Source organism: Cyrtonyx montezumae, unplaced genomic scaffold, assembly GCF_038088225.1.
Source record: "Cyrtonyx montezumae isolate F1298 unplaced genomic scaffold, pur_monq_1.0 scaffold_8, whole genome shotgun sequence".
In the NCBI taxonomy this organism is placed as follows: domain Eukaryota; kingdom Metazoa; phylum Chordata; class Aves; order Galliformes; family Odontophoridae; genus Cyrtonyx; species Cyrtonyx montezumae.
Window position 1 is genome coordinate 21,715,469 of NW_027072089.1, and position 15,399 is coordinate 21,730,867.

The following is a 15,399-nucleotide window of genomic DNA, read 5'->3' on the forward strand; positions in this document are numbered from 1 at the left end:
GTGCTTGACGGCTGCACGTGACCGCCCGAAAAGGCTTCTCCGCCATATTGTGTGTGGCGCGGCGCTGCTACTACCCCCCCAGGGTGCAGTACGCATGCGCACATCAGTGTCTCCCGGCAGGCTCTTGAAGGGCATGGGTTTGGAGCATGCGTGTAGGGAGCAGAGTGGGGCGCATGCGCAGGGCAGATTGCGGGCTGACGCGAGCGGGCGGCGGGACAATTGAGCGCGGTGAGCGCTGCTGTTGAGGTAAGGATGGGCGCGGAACGGTCTGACCCAAAATAACTCCTCGCTGATAAGCTTCTCCTGTCAGGTGTTTTTTGGGGTTTCTTTTGTGCCTCTTCTGTAAGCCGGACCTCCTTAATTAGTTATTTGACTGTGGGTGTGTGACAGCGCGCTGCTCCTTGTGCCTGCTCCAGACTCCTACAGTCACTGTTCATTCTAGTCCTGCTGAATTCAGTGCTTGCAGAAACACGTGCACTGATGAGACGCTGCCGGCTGTGATTTCACACGATGCTTACTCTGCTCACAAAGAAAGGAGCACAGCTTCTCTTATTACCTCCCGCAGCGTCTCTGGGCCCACCCGTAATGGCACTGCATCTACAGGATGGCTCAGGCTAGTGGTGGCTGTCTCACTGGGAAAAGCATGTTTGATGTGTGGTGGCAGTAGTTGGAATGTGGAGGTATTCCTTGACACAGCCATACATCCTACATAGAAGACCCAACAATTGTTATGGTTTATGTCCAGAAACAGTATCGTGTATGTGTCATCATTCATGGTGTAGAGAAGACAGCAGTAGTCGGCGTCTGCACGTCTCAGGTATCAAGGAGTACATCAGCAGTGTCTAATATCTGCAAATTGTTTCACCACTACTTTGTTGCCGATCTTGGAAAGAAAGGTTGCTGTGCCCTGCTACGCCACTGGAGTGCACAGCAGTGTAAAAATTGAAGTTCAGGAACACAGTGCCTCTTGGAACAGGGTGCAAATGTGCTTTCAGGGTGATAGAGATATTTGGGTCTGCAATTGCTTCAATGGCTTATTCTTATCTAATAATTGGAGGTGGGAGAGAATCAATTAAAATAATAAACATATGAATAGAGAACTAAATCAAAGTGTGTTCCATAAATTTCTGTACCGTTGTCTTTGTAATTTGAGCTTCTGGGTTACTCTTCATTTTTTTTTTTTGTTTCTTTTAATTTAAGTATTAAGATTGTAACTTTTTATTGCAATGTGCACAGGCATACTTTGTTATACTAACTTTGTTGTGTGTTTAATTTTGTCTGAGATTGGAGGAATAATGGTCTTGTATTTTGAAGGAAAAATATAGTGCTTTTCTTTCACTCTAAAAGTGAAAATAATATGGAGAGATTATCTCAGTTGAATTCTCATCTTTTACTGCATGTCAGAATTACCAGTATAGTTGTTTGTTTAATGCAAAATATTACTCCCAGATGGGAAACTTTAGCATTCATTGTTTTACTAATAATTTTTTCAATCTTATGTTTTATGTGTTTAGAAAAGTTAGTTCTTTTACATCAATCCATTATAAGAACATTTTGCAAGTTCAGTAAGAAGCCCTACATTGATGTCTCCAGAGCATTTCTTGCTCTTGAGAACTGCATTACTTGCTTTCCAAACGGAAAAGGAAGCTACCAAAATTGCAATAGTCTTTCTCAGTACTTAAAACATTGCAGTTCTTTTTCATATGTTTTTATGCTTGTCAATAAAAAATGTTATTTGAAAATCTTCTATACCACATAAGCTGTTTTCTTCGTTTGCTTCTTTTAAAAGACTGGTTTAGTGATCATTATAGGTATATTTCTACACCTGAAGCCTTTTCTGGCTATGTTTTTTTAACCTGCTTCATTCTTTCCAAAGCAGTACAAACTAAATATGAGGCGATCAGCAGCTCCAAGTCAAGTGCAAGGAAGCATAAGAAAAAAGCCAAGGTTTATACCACCAGGAAGAAGTAATGCAGTTTGTCCCAAGACTGAAACTGAGGAAACAGAACAAGACATGAAATTAAAGGAGGTAAAATGAAGAAAAATTACATTTGTTCCTACAGTACTGTTAATAAAAGGTAGCATCTGGGCTCGCCACATACAGTCCCAGCTTAGATCATCAGTATGTTTACAACAGACTTTGATACCTTTGCTCATACTGAATTTGATCAAGCATCTTGGGTAGGTTTCTCTCACTCAGTGCTCACAGAAAAATATTTTTCTAATAAGTAATGGGAATCGGTACTGAGCCCAGATTTGTAATGCAGCTGAGACATGTTGGCCTGGACTTTGTGGAGTGCAATTGTTTGTAACACTTTGGCAAAAGAAGCTTAGAAAACGAGATATTTATTCATTAAATGCCAATACATTGAGTTGTAGTTTTCCTGTAAGGAACTTTCTCTGAACTCTATAGTATTGACCAAAGAAACCTCCACAATTTTTATTAATTTCATCTTTGGAAACTTTAATTAAATGCAGCTTTTAAGCTGCTTGCACGAATAGTGTTCGGTTTTGTGATCATGCACTTACTGTTCTGAAAATGAGAGTGTATATATTTGTGTAGGAATGTATATATCTGTGTAGATAGACACATAATACTCATTATCTAACTATTACAATCTCTAATTGTTGCTTTCTTTTCTGTTTCACTTCACCTGCCAGAAGGAAATGCTATCCTGAACTTCTTTCCCTTTTGCAGATAGGTGAAAAACATGGGAGTGCTCCACTGTTTTGTGATATACTTGGTGAGAATCAGAATGAAAATTTTACACAGTCTGTTGAGTCATCTGGAAAAGTAAAGTCTACAAAATCATGGAACAGCACTAATAAGTGCAGCAAGTTGGAAATGAAAACACAGAGTGCACCCAAAACTGGTAAGATGCACTTTCCTCCTTGACTGCTATTAGCTGTGTGAGAATTTAAAAGCTTCTGGTTGGTATGCTGCTTACTAACCTTTTATGAAATACGAATGTCTCGTGCAATGGGAGCTTTATTTGTTGTTCTACTGGGCAGAGTGTAACAGCAACAAACATTAAGCGATTCTCTAAAATGGAAAAGGAAAAAAGCTGCGATTTTACAAGGCAATTAATTGGTAGTGCTGCTACTGAGATGTGTCTTCCATAAGTGTCCTTATGGCCTACTTGCTTTTATTGAGAGTAATATCATGAAAAGTGTTAGGATACCCTAAGTTTTAGAAGAGTATTGCAGTCTGGATACTTCATTGGCCTCGTGCAGAGAATACAAGTGATACTGAATGGATTTGCACTTTTCAGAATCCATGAGGATTCTTCTTCAGTGTAAGATCTGATGACAGTGTCTCTGGTGGCCATTCAGGTTCAAGTGTGGGTTACTAACTCCCACGTAACTAGGACAGGCTGTGTTCACTCATGTGTACCATTCATTAATTTTTTAACCCTGGTAATGAATATTCCTCTCAAAAGCTAGGTAGTAAGCACTGCAAAGATGGTGAAGTGTCTGAAATGTAGTAAGTGCACTTTGACGGGCTTGACTGACTCCACAGAATTGAGTGTTCTCTTTTTCTACTCTTCATGTGCCATGAGCACAGATGTGCATGTTCCACGCTGAGTGAATGCAGGTGTGTTAGCTCTGGTGCCAAATTTATCTGAGAAGCATTGCACTTTACCTAGATATTTTTCTTCATAACTAATTACCTTGATAGTTAGAAAAGTTCTATGCAATCCTTTCCCTCCCTGGCATAACTGCTGTCTGCCTACCTGGGCATATGAACCACAAAGGCCTCAGTTGCATTGCTGGTTCTCAGACCTGCACTCGCATAAGTAAATACACTACTACAGGTACATGGCCTTAGACATCTGATCTACTTAGTAACCTGGCTGCTGTATCTTCTGGTCTGCCAGCTGCCTTGTTCACAACAGGTACGTACAGATCAACATGACACTCTGGTACCTAGTTCAGACTTAGCAGTGGCCAGCCAACCGGTAGTCACTCCCCTCAGATATTATGCTCTTTCCAGTAACTCATTTGTACTTTCTGGTCCTTCCAGTACCCAGCTTGCAGACCCTCTGGTCTGCAAAATTTGGCCGAGATTCATGACTGCTCCAAAACCTGGCACCCAAACCTCATTTCCTATATGTCAGCTAGACCAGTTTGATGTTTGCTAGTGATCACGCAGTGACGTAACCAGGCAATACACGTGGGTTTGCCAGTTATTGGCACTTTAGGTCAGAGGGGCCTAAGCACCTGTGTGTGGTCCTGCTTCCATTTCTGGCGTGCACAACTCCACATGCACTTATGCACACATAATAAAAGAGTCCCTTCACCCAGGAAATATTTTGAAGAGTTGTTTCATAAGACGAGACAGCTTATGACGGGGTGCAGAGTGCAGGGGGACAAGCATACCAACCAGCCACCTGTTTAAAGGTGGCTCCTATTTTTCCTTTTTTCCCCATACTTGTTCCTTCCTGAGCCACCTTCATCTTTCCTTTTTGCCCATCGTGGTTTTTTGCTCTTAAAAATCTCATTATAGTGTCTTGTGCAATCCACTTATGCTCTTTCTAACATTTTATAAGTTCCAAACCCAAGTAGGCAATAATTTTGTTGACTCCAATTTATTCTTCTTGAAGGACTTAACCCTCAGAAAATGATGTTGATTGATCCCATGTGATAGCCCTGAGGAGATGCTGCCATAATTACGTTAGGTGGCCCAGGGTATGTGCGCTCTGTTTTGCAGAGCTAATGTGGGAAGATTTACCAGTCTTTTATGTCTTCAGCCCCCTTGGTTCCTTGGGTTTTGTATTTATCTGCAGTGTACTGTAACTTCCAACTCTTCCAGTGGTGCTCATGCTTGTAGAAATTTTTCAGTATGTATAGGACAAGTTGTTTGAGTGATCCTGCTTCCCTATTGTTACATCTGCAGAAATCTGTCTGCTGATTCTATCTAACAGTGCAGCTGAAAGATCATCAGTGGATTTATTTCCAAAATAATCTTCCTGTGGCCTCGGAGGGGGAAGTCTGTCATCTTCCCAACAACAAAAAAATAATTGTGAAGTGGAAAAGATATTAAATGCTTTTTTGGTATCCTGTATTCCAGGTGCAGCTTGTAGGGGCTGTCTGTGAGCACTTCAGTAAAAGACTAAGTTGTGTGACTGACTGACCTGCTTCTGTTGATGCTGCACTGCTTGAGTAACCATACAAATCATTTTGTGCCAGAGCCTTTCAGTGTCTGTAGAACAGAACACACTGCACTGTGCACAGTCTTGCACTGGGGCTTCATTAAATCTTAAGCAGTTTCTTAATAACTTAGATTCTCCAAAACAGCTTCTGCCACTTATGTTACTTTTACCTGCTATTCATTACAGCTGATAGTAGCCATTCTACTGACTGAGTAATTTTGTAGTGTGAAATTAAATTGTTTTGACAAAACGTTTATGGTATGAAATTCAAAAGTAAGGGAAACCAGTTGTGAGAGCCAGAGTTTGTATTGTTTGTATTGTAAAGGAATTATATCTTCAGTCAAAAAAGACTTCTCTTTTAAAGGAACATTAAGATAATCTCAAGATTTAAAAAGTCTTTATGTGTATTATTTTGATTTACTGTCTGAATAGCGTTTAATGTAGATAATAAGCTGTTTGATAACTTTTTATCATGCTGAAAGCTGCTGTGTTTGGGTTTCTGGTACAGCAGTGGAATGTGTAAATGAATACCCTGGCTTCCTCTGAAATTCTTACGAAACACCTGTGGACAGTTGGACAACTGCACTGTTCGTTGCTCATTTCTGTTCACCCAGCCCTGAAAATACTGCACATTCTCTCAGTGAAACTTATCTGACACACTGTGTCAGTATCCTGTTGTTGATTAGATAACATCCATTTAAAAACAATAGCATATCTGGCTTAAAAATACTTGCTTTTCCAGGCTTTTTTTCTTTCATCCTAATACTTCACTAATGAGATGGAATCTAAACTTCTATCAGATGAGATATAAGCCTCTAAAGAGGTCTTAATAAAATTGTATCAACTTTTGTAGAGTGAAACCTGCCCATTTGTTCTAATTTTAAGAAAGTATTCATATAGGATCATAGAATCACTGAGGTTTGAAAACACCTCCAAGATCATCCAACCCAACCATCCACCTGCCACCCATATTCCCTGCCAAACCATGTCCCTCAGTACAACATCTAAATGTTTCTTGAACACCTCCAGGGATGGTGACTCCACCACCTCCCTGGGCAGCCCTTCCCAGTACTTGACCATTCTTTCAGAGAATAAATTTTTCCAGATATCCAACCTGAACCTCTCCTGATGCAACTTGAGGCCATTTTAGTAGTATCAGGGTTTGGATTTGAAGGTATTTCGGATGTAAGTATAGAAACATGGTGTTGAACCATGTTCACAATGAGTTCTGAGCACTGAAAAATGATGCTTCTTTGTAAATAACAGTGTAAGAAAATAAACTCTATTACAGTTTTATGAATAAGTATTTCTTTTCTCTCCCACGATGCAAACAGTGGGGCAATCACATTAGTACCTTTTTTTTGGAATTCAGAATATGTTACTATTTGACATGACCAACAGATGTGGTGGGGGGGAGGCAATGTATTTCTCTCATATGCCTGCAGTGAATTCAGTCGGATAAATCTGTATGCTCTTTAAAAATAAAGATTATTTTACCATTCCAAAAATATATAACAGAAACTGAAAATTATAAGTCTGGAAGAATATTATTGTGGCTCTTAAAATTCCTTGGCTTCTACTTGTCCTCACTGCTTTCTGAGATCCTGTAAGCAATTGCAAGACAAATAGTTTGCAATTGAAGTATCCACAGACAGACAAATCTCTGAACTGTACTGAACTCCTCAGTGTCTTTGTACTCTGGATTACATTTTTGGACTTACACTCTACAAGATGATCAGTGCACATATATTGCCTAGTAAGGGAGTACTACCTTGTTCAGTTAACATGTTATGTGTGTGTTTATATTACATATATATGTGTGTGTGTAATGAATTAAATATATGCTTTTTATCTGAGTTTTCAGTTTACTTTCTGTTGGATTTTTTTAATCTAGGAGAATGCTGTCTTGTTTTCTCTCTGGGTTTGCCATATCACGTGTGGAGACAAATAGCTCTTTCACCTGTGTACTTGGACATGATATTCAAGTTGCACTGAGAAATCATTGTTTGAACCTGATGTAGGTGTACAGAAAAGCTGCACAGAGTCTGTTGCTCTGTTACAACCCACCTCTTATTCCATTTTTGTCTGAGGAGTATCTTGTCTTTCATCCATCTCAAACATCTGTTAATGCCCCTTCTAAGAGAAATTTTGTCAGAAGTCAGATTCAAGTATTACCTTTGAACTAACAATGCAGACAGACTGTAACTGTATTTCAGAACAAGATTAAAGTGTTCACTCTAAGATGACAGAATGCTCTTGAATATTTTTCATGCTTACATTAACTGTATTTATTATTTGCATACGGTTTTGAATATATTTTCCAACTGCCCCAGAATATTCATGTCTACTGAGTATGTTGGCCTATAATGTTTAAACTCGTTCCTCATTTAAGTGAATTTTATTTTCATAATAGGATTGTTTGTTTCCATCATCTTTTTAAAACGTTGTAATTGTAATTTAATTGTAATTTCTGTTGTTTCCTTCATTCCCATTATTGCACTTCACGGATTGAACTGTAAAAGACACTCCAGTTGGGTACTTCTACTATCTGTCCATAGTAGTGGTGGAGCTGCGTGTATAGCTGCAGTGCAGTAGGCCCCTCAAATGTTTTTATAGAGTTGGTAAAGCAACTTCCAGTAAAAGACACTGCATAAACATCTGTAGCTTTTAATAACAACTAAGTAAATCTTAGTATAGTTGAGATGTACATGGATGCCTCAGTTGAAATAATTCATCATCACATTGCTCTCATTAAGTTTTATGTTTTTAAATTTTGTTACCATCTTCTGTATCACTTTGCTAGTTCTTCATCACGTAAAATAAACTGCTTCTCCCCACAGTGTGATAGACAGAGTATAGTAGTGAAGAGCCAAGCTCTCACTAAATTCAAGATAGTTTCTCTTCTGCATAGGTGTCACCTGCGCCTGGTGATTGATCAAGAAAATTAGATTGATGTTAAAGTAAGTTTATAGGAGAGGAAACTTTGTATCTCTTGATGTGATGCTGTTCCAGAAGTGTTCATTTGTGCATCAGCCATGGTAGGTATCCATACAAATTGTCACCTGTTGGCCCAGTACCTCACTGCCCAGCAATCAACATATTGCAGGCAGGCTTTTTGCTGGGGATTCTGTGGTTTAGTTCTAGATGATTTGTGTTTTCTGGGCTTTAGCATTGGACTTGTGGCATCTTTTCATTGGTACACATTTCGCTTGGTATTCTTTCTTGGGATGTGAGATAATGTCCTTTAATCTGCTGTGGGCACCTGCCCTTCTTTGTCACTTCCTCAGTTTATTATGTATGCTCAGAGGAGGACCCTTTGCTATGGTCATGCATTGCTATCAGTTATGCATTCTAATAGGTATGGTAGCCAAGCAGGGCGTCAGGCAAGTATCACCTGAGATGGCTATCTTCCCCTGGAGATGAGTTCCACAAAAGAGTATTCTCCAGCCATTGAGCTGCAACTTTTCTCTTTCGTTGCCCCCAGGACATGCCCATCTGCTTGTCCCTTAGACAAAGGATTTTGCAACCCTTGCCAGGGTCTTGCTTGGACTTGTTCATCAGCAAACTCTGAGGCAATGGTATAGAAAAAACAGTAACCTCTTACAGAAAGGACCTATAATGATCAAGTGGAAGGAGGTTCCCAAAGCCATGAGAGCACAAGTGACACATCTGGTGACAACACCTCCATCTACACAAAATTAGAATATTCCCACAGGCTGCAAATTAGGTTCTGTACCCATTTAGTAGCTGCAAACAGCTCTGAATAAAACTGGTGTAGTCCTTGCTTGTTTTCATGCAATGTGTTCCTCTTCCCTTGCTCTTCTATATTCCTCACCTGCTTTGTGGTAGTGGCCAGAACAGAATACTGTATTTAAGGGCTTCTGTTTCTGTGCTAAGAAGCACTAAATGCAGCAGCCATGACTTCCCTTGCTTCTTCAGTTTTAAAGTCTAAAAGAGAGAAACCATTATTGAATTGTAGCTGTAATCAAATAACTTAAGAGTCACTACCATAGGCTGAACACAAGGAAAACAGTGTGGCATACTGATGTGGACACTAGCCTGTTGAAGAACTTCTCCACCCTAACCTGTTTCACTTATGTTGAATTTGGACTGTCCACCAGTTGAGCAGTAAGATGCACTGTGGTTGCAGAAGTAAACCACCACGTGTGAGATGGATGGAAGGAAACTACGCCAGCTCCACTACCAAAAGCAACGTATCATATAACATTCAGCAAGTGCAAAGCTACTTTCCTGGATGGGGCAGCCATCTGCAGTGCAGTATAATGGGCTGCTGTAAAACAAATCCAGACTTGTGCAGTTCTTGCGTGATCTTTCCACAGTTAGTGCAACATAATTTATAACCTGATATGATTGTATCTAGCTGTCATGTGAGTAACTAGGCTTCATGTAATGATAGATGACATAACCAGGATATTCACACATTTGTGAAAAGGGCAGCGAACTGACAGTGAAATATACTTCTCTTGTGTCCTAGGTATGTATGCTCAAATGTATGCATTTGAACCAGTGGAGATAATGAAGGAGAGAGGATGGAAGCTAGAAATCAGAAGGGTATTAGGTGGTCAGAAAATAAAGACTATCGGGGTTTTGTTATATAGAAGATATCAGTGTCCAGAAAGTTGGAAGGATTAATGTGAAAGTGTTTCGGTAGCAACTTGCTTATCAGACTGAACAGTATTTGCTTCTTTGTGACAGAAATTGCTAGTTTCTTTACTTCTGAATAGTGATAGACACTCTATTGAAGAGAGCTGTGCTACATGTAGACAACCATCTTTTATTCATTTCCCTTTTATTTTCAATGCGTTAAGTTACTGAAAATTGAAGATTTGTAAACAAGGAAAAAAAAAGACCTAAATTCTCCTGTTTTTATACAGATACAGAGATGTCATGTTGAAACTGCAGGTATAAAGGAAACTCACTTTTCCAAGGTCAGAATAGGCCTTGAAAATGAATTTAGTATGCCAATATATTTATTATTATTTAGCTCCATGGGAACAGCATGCAAATGTATGAAATATGTAGAAAAAACATTTACCTAGTAATGTGACTTTTGAATTAAGAGATACTCTGCCTAGAGACTATTTTTAACGGTTTGGATTTAGCAGTAAAGATTCTATCAAGTTCTCCATTTATTCTGTGGAAAGCTGTCCATATGGTTTCTTCTTAACTTATCCAAATTTGTTATGGAGTCTTTTTTGGTGTAATACGTGAAGGTGGGCAAAAGAAGAAATTCATGGCTGTCCTAAATTTCTTAGATCTTGTTCATTTCTACTCTCAACCTTCAGAAAGCCTGTTTCTCCCTAGCACTCTCCTGTCTCTATTAGATTAGATGTAAATTTGGATTGAAGGGAAGATGGGAGAGTATCAGATGAAAGGACAAGAAATGCCTTATTCAAGTGAAATGGAAGGTGTTTTTGAGCTACAATGAGTATTATTACAGACTTTGCCTGGATTCCTTCATATCCTTCTGTAGCTGTGCTCATTGTTTGCATCCCCTTTGTTGCTATGCCAGCATGACTAGTGTTTGATGCAAGCTTTTGGCTTTGGGCCTTAAGTCTCCCCCTGAAACAGAAGCATTATAGTAACATGACTTTCCTAAAATCAACGTGATAGTGGTTAGACAATTATCTATAGGTTCTCAAAACAGCCACTTTTCATCATTCATCCAAAAGCTTGTTGAAAAAGTGAAAGTGGAAGTGTGTATTAGCAACTGGAGGCACTTCTGCATTTGTGAAGAATGATGTTACACTCTTTTCTAACTTACAAAGTGAAGTTTATTTATGGTGCTATGTAGTAGCTGCGCAGTCACTTCATTATAATATATAGTCCTGTAGCATTAGCTTAAACTTACAGATCTGAATGTGTGGGCTGGAATGTCAGACTGAGATGAATTCTTTAAAATTAGGCTTGGAGAAAGCTGGTGGATTGAGTATTTTCCATCTAGCATCAGCAGAGGGAATGGAAGCACAGTTAGCTTTTACACTTGCAGTTTTACATGATGTGAGAGTTCTGGAGTAGCCCATACATACTTTAGGCTAATTTCAAGAGAGCAGTGTAAAGGTAATATCTGCTTTGTCAACTAATGGGTTTTCTGGACTTGTCCTGTGATGCATATACCCTGGAGCTGCAAGAACTGCTAGGTGCTAGGAACTGATATGTGGTAGATGGTGATGAGAAGAATAGATGCAGAAAACAGACTTAAAGCTTCCCTTCCTTCTCCCCTTCCAACCTCACCCTGCATCCTCCAAATGCAGGGCAGAGGTTTAGAAATATTATAGCTAGGAGAAGGAAATGGGGTGGTCTTGGGGCTTCTGGTCTAGCCAGGTAGGAATAAGTGCGTGCAGATTTGATGGTGAAAATGTTGTGAAAATCGATGAAGAATAAAATTGCACAAAATTAGAAAGCTGTCTGAAACACAATTTAATTGTCCAAAAGTAATTCTAAAACACTCTGGAGATTCTGTAAGGAGATTCTTAAGATTAAGGAGATTCTTCTCCTTAAGCACAGTAACTTCCAGGTGAAGTCTTCTTGCAACTTTTGGCTCTCAAAACTTTGTCATTCTTAAGTCTCTCCATAATGAATGATGCCCACAAGTCTCAGTTTTGGAGATTACCCATGGAACAGCTGTCACAATGGGAGACGTTTGGAGCTGAAAACTTTCTCACTCACCCTTTGCTGCAGCACACTCTTAAGACTGATGGAATGACTTGGCACTGTCTCGCTGTCGTGTCAGTAAAGAAGACTGTAGGGTGACCTAATGGAACTTTTGCAGCCCTTACTACCTACAGACACTCTCAAGTCATCTTATGCAGCTGCCAAGTTCATTTGCACAAGTGAGCAACTGCCTCGATGCTTGCCAAATATTTTTGCTGCCAGTATATCCCAGTATATTCAGTGATGTGTAACTCAACCCGTCTTAGCTGCTGAATCCTCTTACAGTTTCTAATAAGCACAGGGGTATCAGAGTTTCACTTCAGCTTCAGATCAAGTCTTGCAATCGTTCTCTTGTTTTTAAGATTCTTAGGCTTCTGGGTGACTAAAATGCCAAACCCAGTCTTTCCAGAGCTAGTTTGCCTATACAGTGTTAAACAAAAGAAAAACAAACGTCTTTCAGACCTACTCTGGGACAACCCCTCTGTGAGCAGAGCACCCTCACAGAGTTCAGTAGTCATTTATCTGTTGATAAAAAAGGTCTCTGCCTGAATCCAGTGCAATTCACTGCATTCAGTTCTGCTGTAAACTTCATCTTTCGTGATGTTCTTTTTGGGGTCTCCCGCTTAATCATGTAACTTTTTTTTTTTTTGTCTTTAAATTGTTTATTTTATAGAGATTAGAAAGCCTGAAAACAATATAATGGACGTATTCTTCTTCAGTTCTGTTTGACAAAGGATCCTTTCCCTCCCTTTTCTCTCTCTAGTTTAAGAAATTACTCTTTATAGGATTTTCTGTCTCACGTATGTCTAAAATGAAACGGGCCACTTATGCAATTATTGGTTGTGATCCATATCTGTCACTTGGCTTCTGAACTCTGGATCCATTCAACTTTTTCAGCAATTCATTTCATAGTAGTTTGGCTACTTTCATCCCTAGCTATTTCTTACTGTGATTCATTCATCTCTTGATAACTCTCCAGAAAGCAGTCTTTTTTTTTTTTTTTAATCTGTTTACTCTAGACTGTTCTACTGCAAACCCCTGAATTTATGCTACCTGTTGTTCCAAGTATTATTTCCCAACTATTTTAAGTTCAGTGTTAGCAATGGGCTATTGCTCAGTTCTTGAATAATCTTGCAGCTCCCGTTATTCTTGAATTTCCAAATATGAAGATTGCATCCACTGAAAAACAAGAATTCTAACATTAAAACTGGGAAGCATCTGGTTTGTTTAAAAGAATCAAACAAATAAAAACCAGTGATCTATGAGCGCTAATATCAGCACAGCCAAGGGGCAGAAACACGACAGGACTGGAGGAAGAAAGAAATTCCTCTTTTGGCAATGTCCCACATTTATGTTGAGTTAAGCCAAATATTAAGCCCTATGCCTGGCAGAAAAGGAAAACAAAATGATTAGTCTTTAGCTGGATCATCTCTCTGAACTGGCTGTGTGCACTCTGTTGTGTAATAAGTGCACATGTTGGTGGACAGTGTAGGATGAAGGGTGGACTGTGGCAACTTTTCTTTCTGTTTGTAATCATCCTGAAAGTACGCCTTTTGAAGCTCAAAGAAGCCTGAATGTAACGTTAATATGCAGCCCTCTCACTTCCTGTGACTTCTTACCCAAATACCGATGTGACCTTAGGCTGATGAGCACAGCTATCAAAAAAAGCAACAAAACAAAACAAAACGAAATAGGAAAAAAGCCTTGTTTGGCAGCCAGCTTCGTTTTTACAAGGGTTATTTTACACTCCTGCAGAACAATACGCAATTCAGAATGACTCCTTCAGGCACTTGCTCGAAAGAAAGCACTGCAGTGGTGCTTTGTGGTAAGGGCATTAGCATGGAAGGTGGGTGAGTGTTTAGCTGTCAGCTGGTAAGTAACCCAAGTTTAGAGGGTTCTGTGTCAGGAGCAGCCGCACCTGGCAGCCCACAGTGAGGGGGTATGTAGTTGTTCCCAGGAGGCACACAGGCACATGCGTGCACTACACTATGTATATATGGCCAGCAGCACAGAAAACACAGCCCTTGCATAGACAGCAGCAGCATCAGAGGCCTCATCCTTTCCCTTCTGTGGCTGATTATCATGAAAGGATGGATCCCTCCTGTGACTGGTCCTAGATGCTTATTCCTCTGCATCCCTGGTTTCTCAGCTGCCTCACCCACACAGACATAAACCGAGCAGTCTCTCTGGCAGCTGTACTGATTTATGGCTTTCCCAGTAGCCAGCCCAAAGCCCCTCTGCTTTCTCCAGTGTCTGGCCAGACTCAAAGCTACTCCTGTTCACGGCTTCCAAGACTTTCTTACCCTATTTGCTGGCTATTTTGGCTCAGTGCTTGTCAGGGATCGTACACAGACATGTAGCCAGGCAGTGTGCATGACTTCTGACCTCTGCTCACTGGCACCGTGTGCACCTGGGTCCTGTGACTTGTGGTCCAGCTCCAGTTCCTGGATGTACTTCCATGCACACTCGAGTAAGGATTCCTCTCACCCAGGAATATAGTTAGAAATGCAGTTTAATAAGAAATGAGGATGGAGCAGTGACCAGGCCCAGGGCATGGCTGGACTACTGTACTGAGTCACTCCTGCTGACATTCATCTGTGCCCTTCTTATCCCATTTCCCCAGTATTTGCTTGAGCTTGTTCCTTCTCCAAACACTTTCATCCCTCACTTTTCTTGCCTTTGGTTCTTCCTTTAAATATCCTCTACTAAGCCTTGTGCAATCCTAAAGGACTCTTTCTGGCAGCTCATGAGTCCCATGCCCCAGCAGGCAGTGAACCCCTGCTCCCTGTCTGCAAGTTGATCTAGATAGCCTCTACCACTGGCTGTCATGGCCCCACTGCTGAGCCTTTGTGCTGCTTGTGCTTCTGTGGCAGATGTGGCAACACCCAGACGAAGAGCTCTGCTCTTTTTGCTACGGTTTTTTGGGTAAAAATCTCTGCCTGATGCTGGTTATCTGTGCTCCTCTGTATTTGTGGAGAGGAGCCTTAAATCACACAACCTAATATTGGTATTTGGGGTTTTTTTTGTCACTAAAAGGTCATGAGATTGGGCAGTGCTCATTTACTCCAACATATGAGGGCCCAGTGTGGGCTCTCCTGTGACTCCTGGATTCCAGTGCTGCTAGCAGCCTGAAGTTTGTAAGACATAATCCAATTCCTATTTATTTTCTGTAGTTGCTAAAGAGTAACCACGTGCAATTAAAAATAATAACCACCAGCATCCAACTCTTCATTTTAGTAAAGAGCAAAGTGTGGGGAAATAAGGAAGGATTAGGTGTTTGAAAGTAATGGTTTTCATACAGTGCTTCTAACTACCTAAGCCTTTTGTTTCTTAAGGTCTACTGAAATGGGCTTCAGACTGCAAAATGCTGGATTTAATGCTGGCTTGAAAGCAGTTCCAGCAAAGTGGACAGGTCACAAACGTGAGGTGGTACGGGCGAGGTGAGCCTCAGCAGTTGTTCCAAACATGCTTCTTGTGCCAGCTGCTGATCTTTAGCAGCTAAAGTCTCCCTTTGTTTAATTGAAGGGCTTTCTATTTTGAATGCTTCTTGCATCTACTTTGGCTTTTCTCC

The 15,399-nt window shown here is 40.4% G+C and overlaps 1 protein-coding gene across 1 annotated transcript in view; it reads left to right on the forward strand.

Moving 5' to 3' along the window:
- The first annotated feature begins 189 nt into the window (after positions 1 to 189).
- Positions 190 to 15,399, forward strand: part of RAD54B (RAD54 homolog B) — a 59,747-nt gene continuing 44,537 nt past the window's right edge. Inside the window, exons 1-3 of the mRNA XM_065752828.1 lie at positions 190 to 246; positions 1,880 to 2,029; positions 2,699 to 2,873. Coding sequence (XP_065608900.1) covers positions 1,892 to 2,029; positions 2,699 to 2,873 — 313 coding nt within the window. The 5' untranslated portion in view covers positions 190 to 246; positions 1,880 to 1,891. The remainder of the gene's footprint in view (positions 247 to 1,879; positions 2,030 to 2,698; positions 2,874 to 15,399) is intronic.